At 43.4% G+C, this 11,521-nt stretch overlaps 1 protein-coding gene across 4 annotated transcripts in view; it reads left to right on the plus strand.

Moving 5' to 3' along the window:
- Nucleotides 1-11,521, plus strand: part of LOC131885605 (protein PALS2-like) — a 41,808-nt gene that overhangs the window by 25,334 nt on the left and 4,953 nt on the right. For all 4 annotated transcript variants that reach the window (XM_059233703.1, XM_059233702.1, XM_059233700.1 and 1 more), the window contains 3 exons: nt 848-1,087; nt 6,618-6,869; nt 7,152-7,250. In XM_059233703.1, coding sequence (XP_059089686.1) covers nt 848-1,087; nt 6,618-6,869; nt 7,152-7,250 — 591 coding nt within the window. The remainder of the gene's footprint in view (nt 1-847; nt 1,088-6,617; nt 6,870-7,151; nt 7,251-11,521) is intronic.

Consider the following 11,521-nt stretch of genomic DNA (forward strand, 5'->3'; position numbering starts at 1 on the left):
TAGGCAATGACATTTACACATTGAATTACATACGTGGAACATGGGCAAAAAAACTCTTGCCGGCCTTTACTTGGGGTGGTGTATTGATTTGGAAAATATGGGAACATTAACTTTCTGGAACGCGTTCACCGATGCTCGAGAGGAAAACGTTTGATCAGATTCCTGCTCCTCCTTGCGTTTTAGAGAATCAGGTATCAAATCATCCATCCCAATCCATCTTGTTCCCTCAGCGTAACACCACAAGTATTGTTTATTTTAGTATGCTTCATGAAACCGGCGAAATCTTCCAGAGCGATCTTGGCATCGACAGCCATAGTTAGGTACAAGTCTAAAAACTGTTTGCATACGTTTGCCTCGGAATGGCAATTTCTGGACAGATCCAATGCTAAAGATTTCATCATGGAATTTCGCATCTTAATGGTGAATTGAAAATTGAGCAAAAAATACTCCTCATAGTGCCAACTTACTCGTGTAAGTCGAGGCCCTGGAAGGCTGAAGACTGGATCCTCCATGTTTGTATGTGTGCATATTCAGACAAGCGAGCAGACAAGACAAAATAAAAGGAGATCATCATCAATCAAAGAGGGTGCAGAATATCTTAGCTGAGCTGTGTACTATGTGTATATATGATGAGCGAGGAAACAACCATGTCGTTTTCCATCGAGCAGCCTCAGAGCCTCAGATCCCAAAGCTAGCGAGTGAAGAAGGCCCTTTGTTCCCCGAAGGGAGATCATGTTTGTTTTTGGACTTCAAGACAAAACCAGCCAGCCAGCCGGTTGGCCAGCCACCAACCGCCGAACTCGTCTGGTGGCCAAGATAATTCAACGAATCCATTTCCTCTTTGTAGGCCGTCTTGGAGATCCATGACGAAGTGGCAGCCCAGATTCAGAACTATTGCGAAGGAGTCGAATACATTGACGGAGTGAGTTCCATCGAGGAGGACGACGAGGACGACGACCTCAAGAGCCGATTGTCCTCATTACCCGAGGACAAGGATGGCGAGACCAAAGTGGAGGAGGAGGAAGAAGAAGTCAAAGTGGATACGTTCAGAGTCATTGGCGTGCGGCGGAAGGCAGGACAGTGTCTGGTAAGTAGTGACTTGTCCAGGACCTTCACGGGGATGTAAACAAGATCCGGCTTTAATTAGCCAGTTGAAGATTAAAGGTCTGCGGAATTGAAGCAGACGTCAATGTGATATTACGTACCTACTACTCCTCGATGCAGTCGTGAGTCCAATGGGACCGTTTTGCCCTTTCAAACAGAACCTCGGGTTACTGTAAAATACCAATCCAGACGAGTTTCGGAGCTGACGTGTGAAATCATCAAAGCCGTTTAATCCATTTTCAGTCTTGTCGTTCAATTATGCCCTGATCCCGATTGTAACTTACTGGCAATGGAAGTGCTTACTAGTGTGTATGGACGAGTGGCAAATCGTTCTAAAACTACTGGCATTGAGTGACATGTCACTCACCAGATCTTTTCACGGGTGTTTGCATTTGAAAATTGGAACTAACCTAAATAGACTTGCTCGCAAAGACGTGCTCTGCTCGAGGGAGTGGAAATGCACTTTTTGTGCCTCCTCCTTCTAAGACAGATTTAGCCTCGAATGACTGGAACAGACGACATCATCATCTGCCATTTTCGAAATTCGTGAAATTCGCCAGATGATTCGCTCATTTCCCAGCATCTTTTCCATCATGGCATCCCAGCCCCAAATCTCCTGGAGTCCCCGCCCTCTTTGGAACCTTTTTCCCGAATCTCGACCAAGAATAGCATTTTGATGGGAACGAAACGTTTAAAGACGAGAGCACATTTCAAGTGAAGATTTTTTTTTCTTCTCTCGTTTCCGCCTCGTTCCTCGTAGCTCTTTTCTCCTTCCGGGTCAATGAATACTCTTCACGCATAGAATTGTCTTTTTTCCCCTACCACTTCCACACCCCATTCCACTTTCTTGCCCTCATTATCTTGAGTTTTTGTCGTTCTAACCTGTCCCGTCATCATCACGGTTGGTTTCATGTTGGCCTTCCTCGGCTAAATAATACAAGTTGACCAGAGCTCTGTGGGTCCAAATGTGCCGAGTTTTGCTCAACAATATCCTTAGGCTAAAGAGCCGGATATGCTCGTCTATTATGGAAGCTGGCCCAAGATTCGACCTTTCCCAAAGGGGAATTTCCATTCTCCATTTTCCACGCACAAACACGGAAACTGGGAAGAGAAAAAAACAGACCCCAAGAATGTTTGTTCCGACCGAGCGAGACATGAAGCTAGTTGACACGGCATTGGAATTAATGTCTGATTGTCAACATGTGATCTGGAAAGGACAACGAGGAGAGAACTCGGCTCGGGGATGGTCATGAACCAGCCATTGACAGAGGATTAATGTTCTCGTCCTCCGCCCTTTCCTGTCATCCAATGGCGAGTACAAGAAAGTACGTGTACATACAATCATTCACCCTGAAGACGACTGTTTCTGAGCTACGGACCACCACTCTGCCAAGGTTAGACTTTTCTCATGGCCCAGCAGTCCTTGAGATGGAAAAAGCCTTTGGAATGGGTCCTTTATTAGGACCCTCTATAGGATGAACTTGCACTCAAAAACCTGCGAGTTTTGCTCCTTTGGAATTGTACATTCTCCTTGTGACTCTAACGAATCGCAGAGAATGGGAACAAACGCAATTTTACGCACGATAAGATAGGATTACCTGGCACATCGTGCATACACTCTATTGGTCTTAAACATGAATACGTACTGTGTAGGAAACTGCTTGCACAGCAATCCATCGGCTCAGAGCTCACCTGCTTCCAAGTACATCTGAATATTGGTACTGAGTGGTAACTGTCCTTGTTTCAAAGTTCCAATTCAACGATTAAAAACCTGAGCAAGGACACAGCTTGTCAAGATCTTTAACTGAACGCGGTGGTATCCTCAATATTTGTTGGGAATTTGCTTCAATGCCAAGGCTTCTAAGAGCGAGTTTCATTGCTTTATCCAAGAACAAAAAAGAAACCTTTCAAAGATAGCATTTATAAAACTGGCTCAGATCTGCATATTAATCACCTGAAAGCACATGAGAAAAAAAACATTTATATAAACGTTACATAGTTATGAATTTCAACAAAGCTTATCAAATAGACGCTGTAGTCTTTTATCACTCTTCAAATATTGCTCTTCAAAAGTTGTTTTTGCATCAAGTTTGACAATGAATGTTTCGGTTGCATCTTAAAGAAACTGTCAAGTTTAGCATATGGTTTGTCACTGTCTCCAAAAAAAATTAAATTTGTTTATTTTTCAGAACCATATGGAAAAAGCTAAATGTTATTTGTAATATTTCTTAAGGCCTGTGAAAATGAACAATTTCACAACTGATTTTTTTCCATTATTGTTCCCCGCAAGTTTGATTACAACGAGAAGCAAGTCGGACAAACTGTATCAATTGTAAAACGTAATCGGTAATAAATAGACGAATTATAACCTTTCATTTTAATAGTACTGGGGATTACATTCCCTGTAGCGGTTAGAAAAGCCCGCGAAAAACCAAACTAATAAGAGCTACAGTGTGGTAGGTTTAAAAAAATATTGGCAATGTTACATCTTGAATGAAAACTAAATCAACACTATTTATTGTTCCTAGATTTTAAAGAAATATGCTGGACAATGAAAGAACATCATTCATTTTTTTGCCATCGAAAAAGTATGTCGTACGTCCTTGCACGAATCTCAAACATAGGTAGATCATTTTTCGACGTAATTTAGTGCGAAATGTAACCTTTATACAATAATAACGAAGCATCTGCGAAATATATCTATGAAAATTCATGCCATATCATCACTAACAGTACTGATGTTGATTGACTACCTTTTGGCAAAGGATAATGACTAATGTGCTTTAAATGACTGGATAACAACCACTTTCAATTTTTTTATCCGTATAAAAAAAGAAACGAATAGCTAGAAATTTTGACACTTAAGCAAACACTTTATCAATTTTGATGACCACCGTATAAAGTTAGATTTAGCATGGGATTCAGTTTTGCTGAGCGGGAGAAAATGAGAAGCACTCAGCTTACGTTTCCGAGCATCAGCTTGACCGCAAGCTCCTAGATCCTTTTATCGTTTGAGGTTCTTTTCGAGGCTGATCCGAACGTTTTCTTCCTAATTGTCTCCCTATTAACAAAGCATGGCCAAGCCAAACGATACACTCACCATCACCTTCCTTGTTTTCATTGGGCCATTTGGCGTGAATTGTTTCTTGTTAGGAGGACAATGGCACCATTAGAGCTTTTTATTGAGGCGATATTCTATTTTCTTTGCTGGAGAAAAATCTACAACCGTTGTGAGTGATAAGTGTTTGAACAAAATTGAAATTTTTCGAAGAGGATTATTGAAACACCTTGCGATGTTGAAGAATATGAGCTTCACTAAAACCCTTCTTTGTTAATTTGAAGAAAAGTATTCTTGTTCTTTGATTTGATTGCCATGCATGTTATGTGGGGATATTTATCTGTCAAATTCGGGCTTGTCTGAGTTTAATGCAAAACTTTTTCAAGCCTCTCAATGAAGGTGCATGATGTTGCTTCACAACTTGAAGGATATTTGCCAAAAAAACATCTATTGATCAGATTGCAGTAAATGGGGTTATGGTGATGTATCAGTTTCAAGCTCAACTGTTATAATAACCTTATGTCTGGTTCCTCTTTTTTTGGGCTGATTTTTCTTGTGTCAAACCAGGGTTGCCTTTTAGATTAAATCCTAATGGTATAGTCTTAGGGGTCAACTTATAAAGCATCCTCTGAAACTATGGCAGGGCCTGCCCGAGCATTTCCCTACTGCCTAGCTCTGTGGTTTTCCGGTTTGCTCGTGTCCCAAAGAAAGAAGTCCGAAACGAGTTCGCACGTGGCATGACTGAATTTTCTGCAGGAAGGTCGACGAATGCCTATTTGCTCGATTCTCCGAACCTCCCCGCCTGACTCCCGACTCTTGAGTAATGGCTTTTCAAGGTTGATAAAGCATTTTTTGCCAAAATTAATTTGACAAATGGATCAGGAAAAGTGAGCGAACAAAAACCGACTCATCACTCCCCTCAGCCCTGTGAGGATGAAACTCACACATTCCAGCCTCATGAAAACAAGAACTTGATGGTTGCCTCTTGTCTAGATAGGTGATGGAAATGCGAATCTTACTCGCCACTTTTTTTTCCTTCCCTCGAACTTTTTTGTCTTTCTCATGACAAATGAAGGGGTTGGCAGATCAGAAAACTAGCTCCCGATGATCGCAAGCCAAGTTCGAGATGAAAAAAAGCCATCATATATTATGCCAAGTTTCATGGGCGAGAAACTTTACCAATTTCTCTCTGCTCGGAAATCGACTGCGACATCGTGTGGGTGATTGGCAAATTCGCGTGGCGTCAAAAGAAATTCAGAGAAAGACCCACGTGGCCTCTTCAAAGAACGAAGTGCCTCATTTCTCTATGGTGATTCATCGAGTTCATCCGTCATTGCCAAACACCTGAATACATTGGCAGTTTTTCATTTTTTTGCATGCTTGGATGGAATGCTGCCAGAGCTATTGATCAGGAAAGCGATTGGCTGCCCATGGTTTGTTAACATTGATACCGCCGCGATTCCGTGATTTATTTCTTGCCGAACATTTAGCACGTAAAGACGAGAAGTGTTGGTTAGCTTGGAAGGGTCTTGTTTGGAATAAGCGTACCTTCGTACATTTTTGCTCAACAAAACCAAGAGCAAGAAGCTAGACACAAGCCAATGATGCATCACTACAACCAAGCTTGAAGCCTCGGCTCTTTTTACTCGCTCTTTGATTTAGGGCCCTCCAACCAGATCCCAATGGAACCAGCTGAAGTTTGCGAAAGAGCCTTAAAAAGGGCCCTTGCTAGATCCTTTTCCAGGAGTATCACATAGGGTTGTAATGGAGAAACCTTTGGCTCATAACTCTTATCCGATTTGCTCGACTGGGCAAAGACGATCAGATTAGTCGCGCCTCATTAAATAATTGATACACCATCATGCCTTTACGATTCAAAATATGGGGACCTTTGGGCTTTATTGCTAAGGTCATTAATATGGAGCCTCGTATACGAGTCCAAGACCCTTCCATTAGTGTTCCGAATCGTATCCGACTTGTCTCGTGGTCCATTGTGCCTTATCTTCTTAGATTGGCGTGCCATTCTCAACCAAAAGAGAGAGAAAGAGAAAGAGGAAAAGTAAGACTGTGGAGTGGTCTCTCTTTTCCCCTGCCTTTCGCTCTCCTCAAATTGTTGTGAAATAGTTTTCGGAAATGATCCTACTCGTCCCACGGTGCTTGGGACGGGCTTGGCTGCTGGCACCCTCTCAAGAGATCTTCGGTGAACCTCACGATCGTTGAGTCGTTGGCTCACCCATCCATCCATCCGGTCCCGGAGAATCTTCAAATTCGTTAACGAAGCTGGGATGTAGTACGTAGACAGAGAGAGAGAAAGACCGTAAGCTATAGGATTAGTGGTTCTAGATCCCAATGATATCAAACCCCATGGTTCTGAATCAGAGAAACGATCCACGTAATCGGAGTAGCTATTTTTGACCCCCCCATGGGTGATAGATACTTGGGTTTTCTATTTTAGGGACTGACGGTGCGGTTGGAAGGAATACGGATCAAAGTGGCTCGCATTCTCATTGACAGTGTGATCGACCGTCAAGGTCTGCTTCAAACCGGTGATATCATCCTCCAAGCCAACGGCAAGGACGTCAAAAACCCCGAGGAACTTCAAAAGGCCATTGAGGATAGCGGGGAGTTCATAGTATTCAAAATCATGCCCAATCCAGAGGAGAGTCCAACCACCGAGACCGAGCCCACTAAGTTCGGCAAAGATAAGGTAGGTTTGTTCACCCATAGTTGAACATATATATTTTACGACAAGCTCCCTCGCACGTTCCATTGGAGGGGAGAGTTCAAACCCAACTGAGCACGATTGCTCTAAGGTTTGACGGCGTCTGCAGATGATGAAGTATCCCATTGGGGCTCGAGATCTGGACCTTGCTTTCTCTTTTTCGCTTTTGTCCTACCAATCCCAATGCCCCATATGCACACGTTTTCCCCTATCAAAAAAGGACGTTCAATGAAACGTCGTAGAGTGAATCCATGTTTTTCCTTGCAGTTCTTTGTACGTGCCATGTTTGATTACAATCCTGGTGGTGATAACCTTCTTCCTTGTCAAGATATTGGCCTTCCATTCAGGCACGGAGACATCATGGAGGTAAGAAGAGCATACATACGCTCCATTCCACTTGCCTCGCCCATGTGCAGAGCCCTGAACGTGTATTAAATACTGAAGAATCGGGCTAAGGAGCCGGAGCCAGACAAATAATGTCCCCACCACCTCCGAAGGGAACGGAGGTGGGATGGCCAGTCAAGGCTGACGAATGACATGAGTGACGAGGACAACGGCCTTTGGACTGAACAAAGGGCAAAACCAACATTTTGACACGCAGACAGGGAAGCTTGCGTGCTCTCATGCAAAATGTAAAAGTTGCCCTCACAGCTAGATCATAATCAAAGCAAGAAACATATTTACAAACTTTTATGGCGCCTTCCCCAAGGATTACTCAGGGGATATCTCCCGCTGCTTAGCGCCGTCCTGATAAGAGCAACCGGAAGTCAATGGCTTGGAAAACAAGTAGGTCCACTTTCAGAAGGAACCTCTCTTGGACCTCTTCCCTAGCTTGGTAATGGCATGGAGGTCCGATACACACGAGCAATAAGAACGTCGACGTATTCGTATTAGTACATACACTGCACTCGACAGCCCTTCAAGTGAGAGAAATAGTATAGCACAGGCAGGGAGCAATCTTTTTCTTTCTCGCTTTTTTCAAGTATTCAGGACAACATGCTTCTACGTACTTTGGGTAAAGACATCCTGGCATCAGCCTAATGGGACAAGAATTCAATTTGGGTCCCCGATGCCATTAGCTATTGTCGGTCCAAGGACTCGAAGCCAGTCAGCTCTTTTTCCCGATCAGATTTGCCTTTTAACTCGACCGACTTTCACCGTGAAGATCAACCAAAGCTTTTCGTTGCGAAAACGAAGTCTATTTAACCATTGGGATGGATCCGACCGACTTTCAGGTAGATGGTGGATGGTGGGTAGTGGGTGGCTCACTATTAGAAGACGAGTCAAAGGAGGTGGGGAGAAGGAGGGAGACGAAAAAAGTGGGATCCAGCCAACGAGTGCGAATGAAAGAAAGCGAGAAAGAGAGATGGTAATAACTCCTTACATGCAAGATGAACATTAAGTCCCATGTTGCAATGTAATGATATCCAAGTCAGCCCTCCAGCCTTAGTCCATATTTTTCGTTGTTCCTCGTACTGTCAGATAAAGTACAGTCAGTTACTTGTACGTACGTACAGTAGTCATAAGAAAAGCTTCATGACGACCAAAGTTAACAACAACTTCTGTACTGTATCGTACTGCACGAGTAGTGAATCTGGGTGCTCGTGAACATCAGGAAAAGACAAAAGAAAGAAACCGCAGACCAGCCTCCATCCATCAATTTGAGCAACTTTCAGACATTTACATGAATGCCTGGCATTGGTGTAGGTTAGTTTGCTCCAAGATTCATGGTGTACGTAGAGTGACTTCGGTGTCGATGCGTTTTTTCATTTCAACCATAAATTTCTCGACCATGATAGCATATTGGTTGCAAAAATGCTAATTCAAATACTAGAACATAGGTCGTACATATTCCTTTTCATATCACCCATGGGTGGAAACTTGTTCGAGGAAATTACCTTTAACCAGCTCTTGAACGCTAACTCATAGTGAAAGAAGCAATCCAAATTTTGAGTTTGTTATTCACCGGAGTTGACCCAAAACTCTCGTATAAAACTTATATTGGAATGGTCTTTGTGCATAATCCTTAACCAAACCTACGTTCCGGGCCATTTTAGATCTGTAAATACCCACCTCTTGGTAGACCAAGGGTTTCGCTGTGTTTGACCAAACGCTTACACAGGACACGTTTTACCTTGAATACCAATCTCTGTATCGGTTACAAAACTAGTAAATCATATCATTTGCTGGCCCATAGCCGAGCTATATGATTGACAATGAGACTTAAATACGTCTAAAATAGCATCGACCAGGCTTAACCAACTCGCTCGAATAAAAGTTCCCCGATCTCGGCATCTAATTGAGATGGACCACAGACTAAGGATGCCTCTTGAAGACAGGCCAATCGTGGGCCTCTACATCATGGCAATTAAGTATTTGACTCTGTTTTTTTGGCTATAAAAAATAAATGATTAGAGATATCGGGCTGATTTTTATTCCAAAAATAGACAAGACCAAGGCCTACAAATTTTGTTTATACATTTTTAATGTGGACACCTTTGTTGGCGATTACGCGGCGAAGTCGAGTTTTGACTTGGGCGCAGCTTCGGATCACCATGTCCTCGGGGATGGAGGCCCATGAGCGCTCAAGGGCAAGTTTCAGAGCCCCGACACTTATATGAGTCTTGGAACAAGCTCTGTCCTCAAGGATGGATCACATGGCGAAGTCCATCGGGTTGAGGTCAGGGCTTGAGGGGGGCCACATAGCTTTGTCCCAGAAGGTTGGGAAAACTTCTGTACAAAACTCCTGGACCATTCTGGCAGTGTGGGCAGGCGCTCCATCTTGTTGGAAGACAAATGGGGCATCGCCATAGGTCTTCTGGAGCCAGGGGACCACATCGGACTCCAACATGTCACGGTACTTGTGCTGGTTGATCTTGACACCGAGAGGAATGAACACCAAAGGCAACTTCTTCCCGTCCGACATTACCCTGGCCCACACCATGACAGAGGCGGGCTTCTGGCGGCGAAAAATGGCTCTCTCTGCCAAAGGGATATCGCGGAAGCTCTTGCCGATCACCCTGCTGGTCTGGGAATTGTGGATGGGCTGGACCGTGAAAATCTTTTCGTCTGTCCAGCACACTGGGCCAAGGTCATCCAGCTTGATTTTACGAAGCAGAACTCGGCTCCTCTTCAGCCTCTTGATTCTTGTAGCATCACTGATGAGGTGGAACTTGGACTTCCGGTACACCTTGAGGCCTAGGTCATGCTTGGCGATCCGCTGGACAATGGTGTGGCTGACACCAGCCTACCTTGCAATTTTTCTCATGCTTTGGCTGTTTATCTTGCGGATCCTGTCATTGACCTTTCTGATGAGCTCTGGAGTACGCTTTGCCATAGGTCGGCCACTTCTGGGCTTGTCATTGATGTTGCCAGTCTCCACGAACCGATTGACGGTGTTCCTGACCAGCTTTGCGGTCATTCTGGCCGGCCCAAGGATCTTTCTGATTTCATTGTTGCTAACAATCGCACTTCGAAGCTCAGTAGCGGCCTTCATGTTTGAAATTTCGACTAGGAGTGTTTATGCAAAGTTGTTTAGCATTGTTGACAGAGGGCGTTTGCAAATTTTGAGGGCAAGAAATTGAACCAATTAAGAGAAAATTAGGTTTACTTTTGAGTCCCATACTTAATTGCCATACTGTAGTATCTGGACGGGGACGCAAGATAGAGCATTGACGTTTTGGAATTCGAGTCATATATGATGCAATGCTCCTCAAAAGTGATTGACCCGAGCTCCCCATTAGGACTAACTAATTTGAATTTCAATCAGATCAGATCGAACGACTAGATCCTAAGTTATTCTCTCTGAGATGGATCAATAAGCTCTCCTAAGGTCATAGCATGGCAAAACAGATCATGAACGGGTTAGTCCCCTACAGATTTAAGAAATACTTTTGTGAGCGTGTGCCATAACACCTTTTATGTTTGGTAACCTGCCTGTGCCACTTCCTTCTTATTGAACCGATTTCTACTTACACATGAAATTGATCACTAAAAAGACAGCCAATTCATTTTTCGTTTTGACTATTCGATTGAGTTGACATTGGAATAACATGGGGCATAACTTGGGGCCTTTTTCATTACGCGCTCGCAGAAATAATCACCCCATTGGAGGGGTATGCTTCGGATTGGATTTCTAGTACGCCTCTTTTTGACTAAATGCACCAAAGAATTTGGGTCAAGGTGAAACAACCCAAAAAATCTAGTTATTGAAAATACTTGTTTTTTTCCAAAGTATGGGATTACTTCAATGCAAGACCCCCACACGTGCTGATAATAGGGATTTGATTTGAAAAAAGGATTTATAATTAATGTACTTAGGGGTAAAGTGCCATTTCACGAGCGAGGCTCACAGTTCCATGACGAATTCATCAATTTCAACGGAACCACATCAGATTGTCGCCAAATTAATTGTTTTGCCATAACATTAGCAACTAAAATATCCTTGCAAATTGAGTTCAGGGGAACTACTTGTTTATCCTGGGACAATAAAATGGGCCTAGTCTGCATTTTCGTTTGTCGACCTCAATAATCGGAAATTAATCTAGTGGCAAAGTGGGGAAGTTGGTCCAAGCTCAAACCCAAACATCTTATTCTAAAGCCACAAGATTGCTTTGGCTTTGTCAAGGGGTCCTAGC

This window comes from Tigriopus californicus, chromosome 8, assembly GCF_007210705.1.
Source record: "Tigriopus californicus strain San Diego chromosome 8, Tcal_SD_v2.1, whole genome shotgun sequence".
In the NCBI taxonomy this organism is placed as follows: domain Eukaryota; kingdom Metazoa; phylum Arthropoda; class Copepoda; order Harpacticoida; family Harpacticidae; genus Tigriopus; species Tigriopus californicus.